The 16671-nt window shown below is 39.3% G+C and overlaps 1 protein-coding gene across 1 annotated transcript in view; it reads right to left on the bottom strand.

Annotated features, from left to right (window-relative positions):
* The window catches only part of CDH23 (cadherin related 23), a 375051-nt gene that overhangs the window by 307643 nt on the left and 50737 nt on the right, over positions 1-16671 (bottom strand). Inside the window, exon 4 of the mRNA XM_083364767.1 lies at positions 14366-14554. Within this exon, the coding sequence (XP_083220893.1) occupies positions 14366-14554 (189 nt within the window). The remainder of the gene's footprint in view (positions 1-14365; positions 14555-16671) is intronic.

Here is a 16671-nt window from a genome sequence, read left to right on the forward strand (position 1 = left end):
GCATCCCCCAATAATCTTTATTTTATAGAAGAAAATTCAACTGCATTTGTTTTAAAATAGTGCTGGAGCTTGCACTTTCTATCATGACATGCCAGGCCCTGATATTAAGGATAGGAAGGATAGCTTTGATCTGTATGCAACACAGAAAAAAGAGGTCCTGTTTTTTTCCCATTTCCTGGAAATCTGGCTTGATTTATTTATTTATTTATTTATTTATTTATTTATTTATTTATTTATTTATTATTTAGACTTATATACCGCCCTTCTCCCGTAGGACCCAGGGCGGTTTATGCATTAATGAGTAACGAACGTGCAGCCAAAACCATTTGATGCTCATTCAAATAGAATGAGAGGACCCAATCCATGCTGCCTTGTTGAAATGTTTCAGTAAAAGCAGAAACTGTTAACCAATCAAATTATATTGATTTGGTTTTGTCAGTCATTTATTTGCCTAGATTTGTGTTTGTGTGAGACCAAGATTCACTGCAGAATGCTACAGATCCAGAGGTAAACCGAATGCAGCGTTGTTTGGTGCTGCTTGTTTTTTTCCAAAAAAAATCAACAAAAAAGCATAAGCAATATAAGCCGCGTGCTACTTAGAAACGAACTCAGTTCCCTTCTTAAAATATTTCAAATACGATGTAGAGTACAGTCCTCTTTTATGGAAAAAAACAGGTGTGGAGTTCCCGCCCCTTTCCCTTCATAGACGCAGGCTAGCAAGGTTGCTGATTTTCTCTTACAGTCCCCACTAGCATCACACTCTTGGTTGTACTTGTGAATAACACAAAAAACTCTATTGCAGGTAATTACCCCCTGGGAGAAGGAGACATGGATAAAGCGATGATCATGGATCTGCCACTTGAGGGAACATTTGTGCATATTTTTCCCTTGTATGTAGACAAGACAGAAAGGATAACAAGGGGAAGAACGCTGTACGGAATTCCATAATCACGACTCTGCTTGTAGGAAGCTTTTTCTTTGGAAAGACTCATTGGGTCTCATGTTTATACAGCCAGGGAAGATGAATGGCCAAAATGTGTGCACAGATACTCACTCTACTCACTGACCCCAATAAATAACTACAATATTGGAAGTACATCCCCTTGGTGGAGCAGTGGGCTAATGCCTCCTTAAGTAACACCAGCTGCCTGCAATTATTGCAGGTTCGCATCCCACCAGGCTCAAGGTTGACTCAGCCTTCCATCCTTCCGAGGTAGGTAAAATGAGGACCCAGATTGTTGGGGGCAATAAGCTGACTTTGTAATAATGACGCTTGGGGTGTGTGTGAAAGCCCTAATAAGCAGGCATATACATCGAATGAAGGCTACTGCTAAGCTTGTAAGCCGCCCTGAGTCTTCGGAGAAGGGCAGGATATAAATGTAATTAAAAAAAATATATAGATGGACTAGTAAGAAACGTTTGATGCAAGAAGGTTTGTTAACACAAACCTCATATGACTTCATTTTTTAAAAAAAAAAATCAGACTGTCTACATGTTCTTTCACTTTAAGATTCCATTTTTTTCCTTGTTAGGTGAAGCCAAATCAAGAATGAAGACTGACCACATATTCGGGAGAAAAGAACAACAACACCTAAACGTGTTTTTTTTCTTTCTTCGTCAGCCTTGTTCTTTAAAAAAAAATAGACCACAAACTAAAAAAAAAGAGAACAGATTAGCAGATGATTTTAGTGCACTTCATTACAAAAGCAGCATTTTAGACTCTAAGATGATTGACTAGTGATTTTCTCACCATTTGTTCAATAACAAAGAAGCTGTGATTAACTTAAAGAAGGTCTCTCTTTGGTTCATAATGAAGAAAGGAGAAGTTTCTCGAAGAGCAAGTACTCAGAGTCTGTCACAAACGCATACAAGTGACTTGCGGTAAAATGAATGCCTTCTTAATGTAAGGGTTCCTACCATGAATTACAGATGGTTTGTAATGGCTATGCAACGTCCATCACCTATGTGTGAAATATCTCAGGATGACCATGAGAATCCTGTTCAGTTAATGCTGCAGATTGTCAGTCTTATTCTGATCCCATCGAATATAAAATTAAAAGTTTAGCCACAGCTTTTCTCTTTACAGAACCGGTTTTTGGGTATTTCAAGCCCATATAGCCTTTGTGGAAATTATGATTTTAGATACTCGTCCTTTACATCAAGACTTTGCTGGCTTGAATTATCTCTATTTATCAAAGCATTATATAATATTTTGGAAAGTGAACATCTAAGATTCAGGAAGGAAGGAAGGAAGGAAGGAAGGAAGGAAGGAAGGAAGGAAGGAAGGAAGGAAGGAAGGAGGGAGGGAGGGAGGGAGGGAGGGAGGGAGGGAGGGAGGGAGGGAGGGAGGGAAGGAAGGAAGGAAGGAAATTGCAATTGGGGTAAAATAATACAAACAGTGCTGTTAATCTGTGGGACTCGCTCAGCTCTTAGTACTTGGGTAAGACTCTGGATCAGCATTGATATACATTTAGAGAGCATGAACATTTTGCCATTATATGAAAGATGCTTCAGGATGAATTCCACATTTCATTTCAAAACAGCCTTTGTGAACAACTGGATTACATATCACAGGATGTCATGATATAGTTTTACCATTGGACAATAGGGATTTATACATAATGGCTTACAACCAATTATTGTTTGTTCTAAACCCATGTGCAAACCTAACTGTACATATGTGGGTTTATAAGTGTGAGAAAAGTACCGTTTTATAAAACCCTAATAACCCCTAGTGTATTTGCCTCTTACTGAAATAAATGAGTTGATCTCCATGAGCCCATAAAAGTCAGACATAAAGATCTTGAGGACTCTGTTAGAAACCTCCAGAATAAGAGGCTGCTTGATTTGGAAGGCCATGAATTAAGGTTTGGATGGGATGTGTATTTATGGTGCAATAAATTTAAAGTAAATGTTGATTTTAATAATCATTTTATTAGATGCACCATATTAAGAGTTTGGAATAAATATAAAATGAGGGTGGTTTTTTTTTTACAAAATTGCCCCTATGGATATCCCCACAAGAAGCTTTTTTTAGAAAAGAAATGGTGATGAAGCCGGACTGGTGGACGTATGGTAAAACAGTATGTTTCAATTCTGGAGACTCCATCCTCAAGTCTAGGGAAGAATTAGTATTAGAAGGTCACGCTTGTCGCTGGTTTACATATCAACAACTGAAGGAAAGATTGCAATTAGACAAAAGGGGGCATGGTTTTGAGTTTGCTAAAAATGAATTGGAAATCCTACTATGTGGTAGTGATGATCATATAATTGCCAAGGTATATATAAAGTTATTAAAATTGAATTTGGAAAATGTACATGTGAAACATTGTATGATCCAGTGGGCAAGTAATTTTGGGTCTAATGGGATGCTTGAACAATGGGAGAATATGTGGACAAAAGGCTTAAAAATTCACATTAAATTATAACTTAAAAGAACATTTTTACAAAATAAAGTATCGCTGGTATTTAACACCAGATAAGTTATCTAGAATGTATAAAGGTATTGCAAATGAATGATGGAAATGTAAATGCAAAGTAGGAACTTATCATTTATGGTAGACATGTGATAAGGCAAAGAAATACTGGAGTAGGATTCATATATTAATGCAGAAAATTCTTAAAGTGAACATAAAGATTAAATCAGAAACTTTCCTTCTGGATCTAATGGAAAGAGAACTGGGGGAAAAAAATTGGAACTCTGATTTTACATATGGTGACGGCAGCAAGTAGCTCTATGCACAAAAGTGGAAGGATGCCTCGATTCCTACCATGGACGAATGGTTACAAAAGTGGATGGAATTAGCAGAGATGGCCAAATTGACTGTGCTGATAAAAGAAAAGAACATAAGTACTTTTGTTTCTACTTGGAAACCACTTCTGGACTTTGTGCTTGAGGTAGAAAAAAAAATGATATTACGATCATGGGTTTTAGCGATTAGACTGGTTTGCCAATACAGAAATGGCTAGTGCATACTACTATAAAAATGTAAAAAGTTAAGATTTGATTTTAATGTCTGATTTTACTGCAACAGAGAGAGTCGGAAATCAATGCCTTTTGATGCTTCCCCTCCCTTTCTTCACACCTTTTTTGTTTGCCTTTTCTCTACTATTGTCATCTACTATTTGCTTTTGTATTTTCACATTTTATGCTATAAATGAATAAAACTAATAAAAACTGGGGGGGGGGAATCAACTTTGGCCCAAAATCTACATCTGAATACTATGTTGATTTATTTCTGGCTCAGTGCAATGTTGTCATTCCAAACATTGCAGGAATGTCTGAAAAGCTCAGGAGAATTTCCAATCAACACAACATACTGTACATACAAACTTTAAATCTGAAAATACACTAAGGCAGAAGCTTGTCCACACAAGGATAAAAAATCCAGACACAAACTGAGCAATATGATATATGCCAGGGGTCCCCAACCCCTGGGCTATGGCCTATGATAGATGATAGAGCTGGACCATAAGAAAGGCTGAGCGCCAAAGAATTGAAGCCTTTCAACTATGGTGCTGGAGAAGACTCCTGCGAGTTCCTTGGACTGCAAGGCGATCAAACCGGTCAGTCCTAGAGGAGATCAACCCTGACTGCTCTTTAGAAGGCCAGATCCTGAAGCTAAAACTCAAATACTTTGGCCACCTAATGAGAAGGAAGGACTCACTGGGGAAGAGCCTCATGCTGGGAAAGATTGAGGGCAATAGAAGAAGGGGACGACAGAGAATGAGGTGGCTGGATGGAGTCACTGAAGCAGTAGGCGTGAGCTTAGATGGACTCCAGAAGATGGTAGAGGACATGAAGGCCTGGAGGAACATTGTCCATAGGGTTGCGATGGGTCGGACACGACTTCGCAACTAACAACAACAACAACATTTCCTGTCTACAGCGCAGCCCTCTCAGAAGTTCCAAGAAGATTCTGCAACCAATTGCACCCTGATTCAGGTGACCCCAAGGGCACAGATAAACCCTGAAGTGGTCTCAACAGCTCTCAGGGAGAATGCTAATGACCAGATGACCACCACCCCCATCCTGCCAGAACTAATCCTTCCTCACCCCTACCATCCTGCCAGAACCGATGAAGCTTCTTGGATGAGAATCAGAATGTCTTCCTCAAGAAAACACAGTCCAGTTGCCTTTTGAAAAAAGCACTTTTGAGATTCTGGCTATATTTGAAACCACAGTAAAATTACTCTTTTCTTTGGAATGCAGCAACTTAGTGGATCTTGGGAATGACCTATTTTCCCCCCTTTCTGGAACTCTTCCCACACTCCAGTCTTCCGACTTCTAGTTCAAAATGCCCAAGCAAGAAATCAAGAAAAAAAAGACGGTTTGATGGCTTTGCAGCTCCTCCTTGCAACAACCACTCGGATTTTTAAAAGAACTACCAGACCAAAGTATGCAATGTAAAGTAATGATCTCTAGGTTTATTTTCCTTTGAGCACATGCAAGAAACTATTTTTATTTCCCTTTTTTGAGTGGTGGGTAAGGAACTATTTACATCTCCTGGACCTACAGCAACTTAGCACATAAACAGGATTCTTTGCCCCTCATTCTCAGTTTTGTGAGAAGAAAATCTCAGATTGCCTTCAAACTGATTTTGAGAGAATGGAGTTGAAGCAAAACAGCAGTGTGGCAATCCTCCTAAATAACTACCTGGGGAAGAATGTGATTGGCAGTGTACCATTAGTCAAGTTTATGAATGTACATATAAGATTCAGCATTGGCTGACTGAAAGTTAAAGCTGCCACAGTTTCACAGCTAAGCTGAATAAGCATATCTTCCTTTCAAAAATGCATACCTGCAATTTAAGGGCGTCCAGAGCCCAAGTAATTCACTTTCATTTGGTTCACATTTTTGCTTTTTTTTTTCAAAGTGAACATTTTGTCTTGGGCTCAAGTATTCCCCGTTTCTCTTCTGCTGGCCCCAGGCTCTCTGCTGAATTCCATCCATGCGTGCACAGACGGGATCAATCCAAGGCTGACTCGCCTTCAGCTTATCTCTGCTCCAAATGATTGATTCTCCCTCTTTAAGGATAATTTGCTGTTTAATTCCATGTACTGCAAATCCCTCTGTGAAATCTAATTCATTCCGATCGACAGCTCGCACTTTGGGGAAAGGATACTAGAGAGCGGTCTTTTATTCTTTATTATCAAGACCCCTGCCATGCTTTTACATTACTGTATATATGGATTAAAGAAAAACAAAACCATCACGTTGTGCACTTTTGAATAGTTGTGTGTTGTCTGTTTACATGGGTACATGCATATAATCACACACATTTTACACATCAGATAATATATGTCATTGTTTACTGATTAAGCTTATTGATAATGTTATGTTCTGTAGGCAAAGCTGTATTCTGGGTTTCAAGGCTGGATTTCTGACTGCTCTCTTGATGTCACCCAGATTAGTGGTCCCAATGCTAGGGCTGACTTCATTCAAGTTGTGAGTATGGGAGCAAAAGCTTTCAAGCTCTTTTAAGTAATCAGACCGTCAAATTTCCTTCTCTAAAGGAGGTACCTGGATCACATAATCCCTGTGGAAGTACTATATGAATATGAAACGGAATCAAACCACTGTGGGTACGGCATTCAGCTCAAATCCATGCTGAGCCATCATGAAGCTTACTGGGTGCCCTGGAGAAAGATGCCATTTTTCAGCCTAATCTACCTCATGGTGGTTTCATCAGGTTGCAGTAAAATTGCTCCACTTATGTTCTCCATAGCCCAAGGACTGGCAACTTGTGACCATCAGATGTTGTGTGTTCCAAACCCTATCAGACACAGCCAGCATAGCTAGTGATCAAAGGTGACAGAAACAGGAATTCAAGATTTTATGGAAGATGCTGCTATTCTTTTGGGAAAAAAGGTAGTATAAATGTAGTTGTACTCATAAAGACACACTTGGCTGCCCCACAACATTGTCATTGACCTGACAGTCATTGTTCCTGCCTTGACCGACAACTACAAGTACTCCTTGACTTATGACTGTAATTGAACCCAAAATTTCTGTTGCTGAGACATTTGTTAAGTGAGTTTTGTCTCATTTTATGACCTTTCTTGTCGCAGTTGTTAAGTGAATCACTGCAGTTGTTAAGTTAGTCACACGGTTGTTAAGTGGATCTGGCTTCCCCATTGAAGGTCAGAAAAAGTGATCACATGAGGTTTAATTCCATATTTTAATACCCTAAAAGTATTTTAAGCTAGTAATTTCTAAGGAAAAGGTTACAGAGGAGAGAAAAAAATAATCTTGTAGCTAATAATTCAAATATTCTAATCTTACTATGATGGGGATTTTATTTATTTTTGTTATATTTTGTTCATTTATGTATTGTTTGGTTAGATTTATGTTTCACCTCTCCTCCAAGGGCACATGACAGACAGCTTCATGGGGATGTCCTTCATATTATCCAACAACAACAACAACAGCAATAACAACAACAAACCTGTAAATTAGACTGAGCTGAGAGAAAATGGTTGGCCCAAAATCACGCAGGGAGCTTTGGTGGCTGAAAAGGGACTAGTCCAGGGATAGACAACCTTGGCTCTTTTATGACTCATGGACTTCAACTCCCAGAATTCCTGAGCCAGCCATGCTGAGGAGAAAGGGAGAGGTTTCCATGCTGAGCCATGCTGGCTCAGGAATTCTGGGAGTTGAAGTCCACAAGTCATGAAGGGGCCATAGTTCCCCCATGCTTTATGCCCCATGGGGCATAAAGCATCCATTCTGTGGCTTTCGTAATTCCAGATTGTTGTTAAATGGATGGTCATAAATTAATGACTACCTGTAATTTACTTCAGAAATACTATAAAATTGTTCTCATTTCACAATGATAACTTCTCAGATGAGTAATCCTGGCTTTCGATACATAGGCTCATTTCAGGAACCTGTGTCATTCCCATTTTCAGCGTTACAGTTTCAGAAGTGCTAATACCTATTTATAACCTTGCTAGGACACAGTTTGGTACGCTGACAAGCATGCTTCCATTTCCAAGGCAATTGTCTCAGTTTTACATGTCATTTGAATTTTTTGTTGTTTCTTTACGAACTGGTTAAACTGCATTTGGAATGAGAGGAACACTATCCAATCATTATGATTACACTGACAAATTGCAATCACAAATAAAAGACTCCACTACACTTCATCTTCTACAAACATTCGTAAAAAAACATTTAAGTTAACTATAAATGAAACGTTTTTTTCTTTCAAAGGACCACTTGTAATTTGATCTACGAGCTTAAAAGTTCCAACACAGAAGAAATTCAGAGGACATTCAGGGTTATATCTTACTATACATTAACTATCAATCACTTACACTAAATGAAATGTCCTTTGCATTCCTCCGTACAATATTTGAAGAACTATTTCCTTTCCTCCAAAGTTTTCCTTTGAGTCAGCTTGACTGCTGGTTACTTTATGGAAAAGTATATTCATGTTTTCTTGGTCATAGTTGGAAGAAAGTTGCCATTTCCTTTTTCTATATATTTTTTTACTCCTTAGTTTTAGCCTATAGTGCAGGTAGCTTCCTGTTCAATTACTAGCCTAGGCAATCTCTTTTTACCCTCAAAACCAGAGAAGACCAGCCATGTGCCAAGACATGTAAAAATGCCCCATGTTTATCCAGAACTTCATTTTATTGTTTAAATAATATAAGGACATGGTTATAATATTCTCATTAACTATTAAAATGCAGGCATAAATCGACCACACAAATTTCTCAGTGTGTAGTCCCCCTAGCTGATCAGTAGCTAACTTCTGTTTTTAAGATTTTGCAATGTATTACAAACATTGAAAACCTCAGAATAAAATTGTGAATGCTCTTGTGTATATAAAACACAAACAAACCCACTCACCTGCTCTACACAGTGACAATAGAAATACTGCTGGTTTGGAAAACCATGGACCACTCACACAGGAGAACCAACAATAGCGGTGTTAATCTGGAGGTAAATTTAATTTTAACAAACATTTGCAGACTTTCAAGTTTTGAAGACCTCCATCTGCTATGGTGGTTAAAAGCCAGGAAAAAAAGGGAGGAAACTTGGGGGGGGGGTGTTTCCAATTTGTTTTTGGCAATGGATGTCTAAGAAACCCCTTTTTCTAAAATTTTCTATTTTTCCTATCTTGGCTTTTAGATTTCATAGATCACTGGGCTCAAAACACTGTAGATTAGAAGGAAATTGGTATCACGGATACAGCCTCAGCATGGATACCGGATGTCGTTATTAGATACAAAATAATCTTTTGGAAGATTAGAGTTGTACCTCTAGAGGACTGTCTAGAATCATTGTTTATCTAGATTAAATTTTAATGTGTCTATTTTTGTGTTATTGTTTCTTTCCTAGGCCGACCATTTCTTTGCTTGCTTTTTGATCAATTATAGCAATAAATAAATTACTTATTTAATTCTTGTCCCCTTTAAATTGGGTTGCATTATTCTTATTGACTTTTTATGTTTTATGTAAGCTTCTGCAGAAATCCTTGCAGGCTGAAGGGCAGGCTGATGAATGCTAAAATAAAACTGAACAATCTAGGTGGTTGCTGAATATGAAATGAAGTAAATGGGCCTTTGGTTTGATTTAGGAGCAATATTATTTTGTTTTCACAGGGTTCAACTGAGGAAATTATCCCAGATAAAAGCCATTTTTTTTCAGACTATGAGTTCTTCAAATTGCTACATGTACAATCTGCTTGATAAAGTGTAATGAGTTATCTGCATGTAGGTTGCTCTTGTGAATAGATGATTTCCTGTTTGTGATGATTACAAACAGGAAATGCTTCATCTGTTGGTGAACTGACAATGCTCACAAAAACCGGGTTGATCATGTGACAACCAAAACTATATACAGCACACCATGAAGGATCCACTAAAAAGAAAAATTGCCTCTTCTAACTCATGAAAGAAAATCCCTGGGGAATAAAAGTAGAGGTCTTGTGAAAAAATCAAAATTCTTGTTATGGGAAATAACTAAGTTTTTAGGGATTACTACTGAATCCAAAGATTTACATCCATGAGTATAATAATTGAAGTGTTGGATGAGGATTGGAGAGACTTGGGTTCACATCTCTGCTTAGCTCTTTAAACATGGTTGGCTTTGGGCCAGCCATTCTCTCTTAGCCCAAAGTACTTCATTGGGTTGACGTGGGAGAAAAATGAAGGAGAATCATCTGCCAGTTGCCTTGATCTCCTGGGATAAACCTAACAAATGAATAAATTGCATTACAACTAATCTTTAAAGGTCATCTCCAAATGGGTATGATCACCGAAATGTAATCACTTAAAGGTGGCTAGAGGTTTAGATGCTGGTCTTAGGCATTGTCTGTAAATGGAATAAAGCAGACATGTCAAACACAAGGCCCGGGGGCCAGATCCGGCCCACGAAGTGGTTTCATGTGGCCCGCGAAGCCATCCTGGAAACAGTGAGGGAACGGCCCCCGCTGCCTTGGCCCTGGCCCAGAGACCCTCCTTCTGCCAGAGACCCTCAGATCTGTCCCACTCCTGCCCAGGCCCCCATAGGCACCCTTGATGCGAACGATGTAGAGCTGGCCACGCCCACCCAGCAGGCCATACACACTTTAGCCACGCCCACCCAGTAGGCCACACCCACCCAGGTCACACCCACCCGGCCCCCTGAGGGCAACCGCAATGCTGATGCGGCCCTCAATGAAATTGAGTTTGACACCCCTGGAATAAAGTAATAGTTTTGCAATTGATACGGTGACAATGACTTTAAATATCTGAAACATTTTCCCAATGTAAAAAAACCCCAAAGATGGAATTTTCTTGAGGAGAAGCTATTCTTGTGGTTGACAGCTGGAGCATCCGTGTTAAATTGCTCCTTTTTTCATGAAGTATTCACAATTTCCTTGTGGCTAAATGTACATTTTAAAACAAAAATCTCATAATCTATTATACAGTTTTCCTCCTAATTAGGACATCCAGTTAAATTAAACTGAGTTTCCAGGAGCAAAATAAATTCACAAAAGAAGGAGACAACTTCTTTTTTCTAAATACTGATGAATACTGATGAAAACAACATTATTCCAGAGCATCAGAGGATTTACATATTTTTAATTATCTCCATGTGGTTTCAGTAATTCTTTAAATTAGGAATGTGCATAGTGCTTGTGGGAACTGGTTTTTTAAATAGAAATGTTAAATCAGATTATATATAAATTATTTCAACAGATTATCTCCTTGTGACTCACAGTAAATAAAGATTTGTTTTATTTTTTTGAATTATTTTTATGAAGATTTTGGGAATTAATACACTCATGGATTATTTTGCATCCTAGAAGTTCAGCTGATTTTTTTTCTCCCCACTTTTTCATGTAAATTTTAGCATACAAAGTTTTTTTTCTAGCCATTCCTTTGACTTTTTTTTTTTAAAAATTAGAGAATGGCATTTTTCTTGCATTGTATTTTAGTTGATGCCGTATTTACTGAAAAGTCTGTTTACTGGATCAATACAAAAAGAGCCTTGGTGGAGCAGTGGGCTAATGCCTCCTTAAGTAACACCAGCTGCCTGCAATTAGTGCAGGTTCGCGTCCCACCAGGCTCAAGGTTGACTCAGCCTTCCATCCTTCCGAGGTAGGTAAAATGAGGACCCAGATTGTTGGGGGCAATTAAGCTGACTTTGTAATAATGCCGCTTGAGGGGTGTGTGTGAAAGCCCTAACAAGCAGGCATATACATAGAATGAAGGCTACTGCTAAGCTTGTAAGCCGCCCAGAGTCTTCGGAGAAGGGCGGGATATAAATGGAATTAAAATAAAATAAATAAATAAATAAATACATTGAATTTAATTAAAGTAATGAGGGGTATCAATAGAGTCAGGAATATCCCATGAGCCAGAAACATACAAATGAAAAAATAAATCTGACTTTCCAGCCATTCTAAAGGTGACAATGCAAGAAGGTAACAATAAGCCTAACCTCATCTTTCCAAGTAGAAGTGGTCCACATGAAGAAAAGATAAAGGTAGGAATGGATGCAAGAGAAAACATGGATTGGAGGTATGATGCTCACTCTCCTTCTTAAATAACTTCTAAAACAAAATTCTAAAGAACCCCTTTACTTGATATGAATGACATTCAAGACTGATGACCAAGTCAAATTTCTTCACTCATGTTCTGGCAACATACAATCATGGTACTGAGGCCAAAAACCCATCTTTTGGGGACTAATTATTCTGCATATTTGGAAGCAGGACATTTTGCATTCCCCAAGACTTGTAGCAAGAGAGGACTTCATGATGTCAGCATACCCTTCCCCATTATTTAGGCTAGCAGATAGAGGATAGAGAAATAGATAAAACATAGAGAAAGGAATGGAAACAGGAAGAGAAATAAACTGAAGTAGTGGCAGCTGACCCAACACTGAGTCACATAAAAACCAACAATGCTGCCATTTTGCAAAAGCACTTGATCTGCTATCTGCTGCATTGATCCCTGTCTACTATCACCAGAATGGCAAGGGCTGCAGAAAGTAAGCCAGCAGAGGAAGTCCAAAAACCTATTGGTTTGATCTCTGAGCTTGGCGATTTGGCTGCAAATGTTTTGTCTCCATTCGGGCGGACATCTTCAGTGCGCTCTGAATTGTGCTCGTCTGTCAGAGCACTGGCCTTTAAATACATTTTAAAAAGGTAAAGGTAAAGGTTCCCCCGCACATGCGTGCTAGTCGTTTCCGACTCTAGGGGCCGGTGCTCATCTCCGTTTCAAAGCCGAAGAGCCAGCGCTTGTCCGAGGACGTCTCTGTGGTCATGTGGCCGGCATGACTAGACACCAAAGGCGCACAGAGCGCTGTTACCTTCCCACCGTAGTGGTCCCTATTTTTCTACTTGCATTTTTACGTGCTTTCGAACTGCTAGGTTGGCAGAAGCTGGGACGAGTAACAGGCGCTCACTCTGCTACACGGCACTCGGGATTCGACCCGCCAAACTGCCGACCTTCTGATCGACAAGCTCAGCGTCCTAACCCACTGAGCCACCGCGTCCCTTAAATACATTTTAGTGTGATGTAAATTGGCGTGGGTATTTGCTTTCCTGGATGTTTCTGAGTCATGGTCTGGTTTCAGGCTGTTTGATTGGCTGGTTGTTGTTGCTGGGCCATTTCTGATACCCACAGATGTGAATTCTCACTGGACCAAAATATTCTGATATGAAGGAGAAATAAAAAGCTGTCACTGGCAAAGGAATAGACAGGAGAAAATTCTAGTTTTGTGCTAATGGACTTTTATAGCACGTCTCCTTCAACCTGGACAAATCTCAAGTTTTTTGTTCAAGGGAACTTCTTGATAAAAATCACACAGGAAATAAACTTTCTTTTTTGTCAGTTTTCCAAGTGAGCACAATGCAAGTTTTAACAGCTGGACAGGAGAAAAGCACATACAGTATCATCAACTTCCGAGTGATTTCTCAATGAAAGCTAACTTGTTATGCAATGAGACCAGTAGATGTTTAAGGAGCATAGATATAAAAGAATGAGAAGAACCCCAGTGGTAGGTGAAATCTCAAACATTTTCCAATTGTCACTGATTTCCACGTAGTCAGAATGTTTAATTCCAGGTGATATATCTGAATTTTTTTTTAAAGGCTTACATATGAACCAATAGAAGACTCCCAATGAAAAACCTTCCATGTTATTGCCACCAGAACAAAAAGCTGTACATTTTTATCCAAACAACCTGAGAAAGGAAAACATTTATTTGCACAAAAACTGTCACTGTATCTGCTAGGTAACATAAATGGTATCATCATCATTTTAAAGACAGAACCACGGGTTAAAAAAATGCAGATGTTGAAAAGTACTCCAGCCATTTTCCACACTACACGGTTACTTGATGAAAGTCTAACTTAACCACAAAGTATTGATACATCATAAAAATTATTTCCATGCAATTATGGATTATATAGCAAACAACTGATTACAGTTATGACAGCAAATTGTCAAAGATGCAGGAATGTGCGTACAGCAGAAGGAAATTAAAATTAGCAGAAGAGCTGAGTTTTATAAATGGCAACTATAAATAATGTTTTGCTTTTTTTAAAAAAAATTGATCTAAATTGTTTGGAGAATTTTGTTTCATAATTCGGAAGACTTTTAAAGATATAATAAATACATATGACTTTTAAAGATGTAATAAATCAATATGTACTAAAATCTGACTTAGACATAGCAGCTATAATGTGATTCTCTTAATAAATATAAATTAGAAAAAATAATATGGAATGTTATTCCAATTAATTATCTTAACTATCCAGATTATCTTTATTCTATTATGTAAAATACGAAGGAAAAATGTTAGGAACAGAATTCAGGCAATCAAAACAGAATGATTTAATCCTAATTGTTCGTGTTTTACCTCATCTTTATCCTGCGCTTGGATGAAAAGAGGAAGAGCGAAGCCTACTTGGGCCAATTCAGGAATAGCCACACTGTACTCTGAACTGTTGAATTCAGGAGCGTTGTCATTTATGTCAATAACAAGGATATTGAAGGCAGTCATCACTGTGGCATTGGAAGGTGTCCGATCATCATTTAGTTCAGTTCCCTGAATACATAAAGTGAAAATAAAATTTCAAAAAGAGCTGAAGAAACTGTAGACGTCATCAGTAAATCATATTTTCTTTTAGATTTAGCTATGTTTCATATAATCAGTGCTATGTGACTAAGATCAATAGAAGCTGTGTAGAAGAAGTTAAGCAGATGATTAAGCTTAATTAAGAGAGCTTTTTAGTTCACTGTAGTGGTTATGATGCCAGAATAGAAACCAGGAGACATTGAGTTGTGCTTTGTGCCCGCATTAGGCACAAAGCCTTATGGTTGACTTCAGGTGAGTCTCTTTCACTTCACCCTAGGTAGGCCAAGGGCAGAGGTAGGCAACCTTGGCTCTTTTATGACTCATGGACTTCAACTCCCAGAATTCCTGAGCCAGCCATGCTGACTCAGGAATTTTGGGAGTTGAAGTCCATGAGTCATAAAAGAGCCAAGGTTGCCTACCCCTGGCCAAGGGCATATTCTGAAAATACTGCCAAAAATTTTGGGGGGACTTCTCAAAACCAGCTTAACTGCACAAACATTTTGAGGAAGTTTGTACTCGGTTCATTGGGGTTAATATCTTCTTGATAATAAACTAATGTATTGAACTAACGTGTATAACTGAATGGTAACTTATTGTTAGAACTTTCTCTAGGTTACATAAAAGTAATCATGCCTTTTAAAAGTAAATGTATTTTTTTTGTATATTATATATATAACTTTATTCCTTAATGCAAACATGTCAAACACAAGGCCCGGGGGCCAGATCCGGCCCGCGAAGTGGTTTCATGCGGCCCACGAAGCCATCCTGGAAACAGTGAGGGAACGGCCCCCGCTGTCTTGGCCCTGGCTCAGAGACCCTCCTTCTGCCAGAGACCCTCAGATCTGCCCCACTCCTGCCCAGGCCCCCCATAGGCACCCTTGATGCCAACGATGTAGAGCTGGCCACGCCCACCCAGTAGGCCATACGCACTCTAGCCACACCCACCCAGTAGGCCACACCCACCCTGGCCACACCCACCCGGCCCCTTGAGGGCAACCGCAATGCTGATGCGGCCCTCAATGAAATTGAGTTTGACACCCCTGCCTTAATGTATCTTTTTCCAAAAGTATCTAATCTTTGTTGCTAACAAAAAAAATCGGGTATTGATTGTAAGACAATACTCTGTGATTCTGTAATACAGAAAGAAAGGCTATGCAGGTTGCATAGGCTATGTAGGTGTGTAGGTGTGTAGGTTGCAGGTGTAGAGAGCAGGGGTGGGATGATCCAGATCGCACATCCCTCCTCTGCCAGCCGAGCTATTTCAGACACAGATTGGAACTACACCCAAGTTCGGAAATAGTCACTGCTCCAGGCCTATAACCTTCAACCTGGACAATTGAAAGGCAGCTTAAATCTCAAAGATCCAAATACGCTTCCTCAACCCCACCTCCCAACATGTTAAGGAGATGCCAGATTAGAAACCAGGAGACATTGAGTTCTGCTTTCTGCCAGCATTAGGCACAAAGCCTTCTGGATGACTTCAGGTGAGTCTTTTTCACTCAACCCTGGCTTACGGAGAGGGATTAGTGGAGGTTCCTCCTTCTGACAGATGAACTGGAAATGGAATCGGGGGAATTGACCAATCACTTTTCTTCCCTTGTCCCATATTAAAACCATAAGAATGGCAGCCTAATTCTGGAGTCAAGTTAGGGCTCAGCAAGTAGGACAGTGCAATTCATGCTGGCATATTTTTTCTGCTGATTCTAAGACAAGAGGATAGCAAAATTTTGAAACTTTATGTAAGATCCCACCCAGAGGGGTTGTAACTGAACAGCCATGCCAACTTCATATTGGTGTATATCCCTTCTCGAAAAGTTTTGAATATAAAATATCCTTCTTTAACATTTGAGGGACATAACTTCCCAGGCACTTGCAGACTAACAAACAGAGAAGGCAATAACTATTGATTAGATTTATGTGCTGCCCACCTTGTCTATGTTGTGTTAGGATTTGGTGGTGGTGTAATTCAGTGTCAGCCTATGCTCCCAGCAGCTGAGTCTGAGGAATCTGAGGAGGAGGAGGAGGAGGAGGGATTTGGAGAGCCTTCAGTGTCAGAGGGAGACTCTGATGCACTGCAGGACTCTCAG

This window comes from Vipera ursinii (genome assembly GCF_947247035.1).
Source record: "Vipera ursinii genome assembly, chromosome: 5".
Classification (NCBI taxonomy): domain Eukaryota; kingdom Metazoa; phylum Chordata; class Lepidosauria; order Squamata; family Viperidae; genus Vipera; species Vipera ursinii.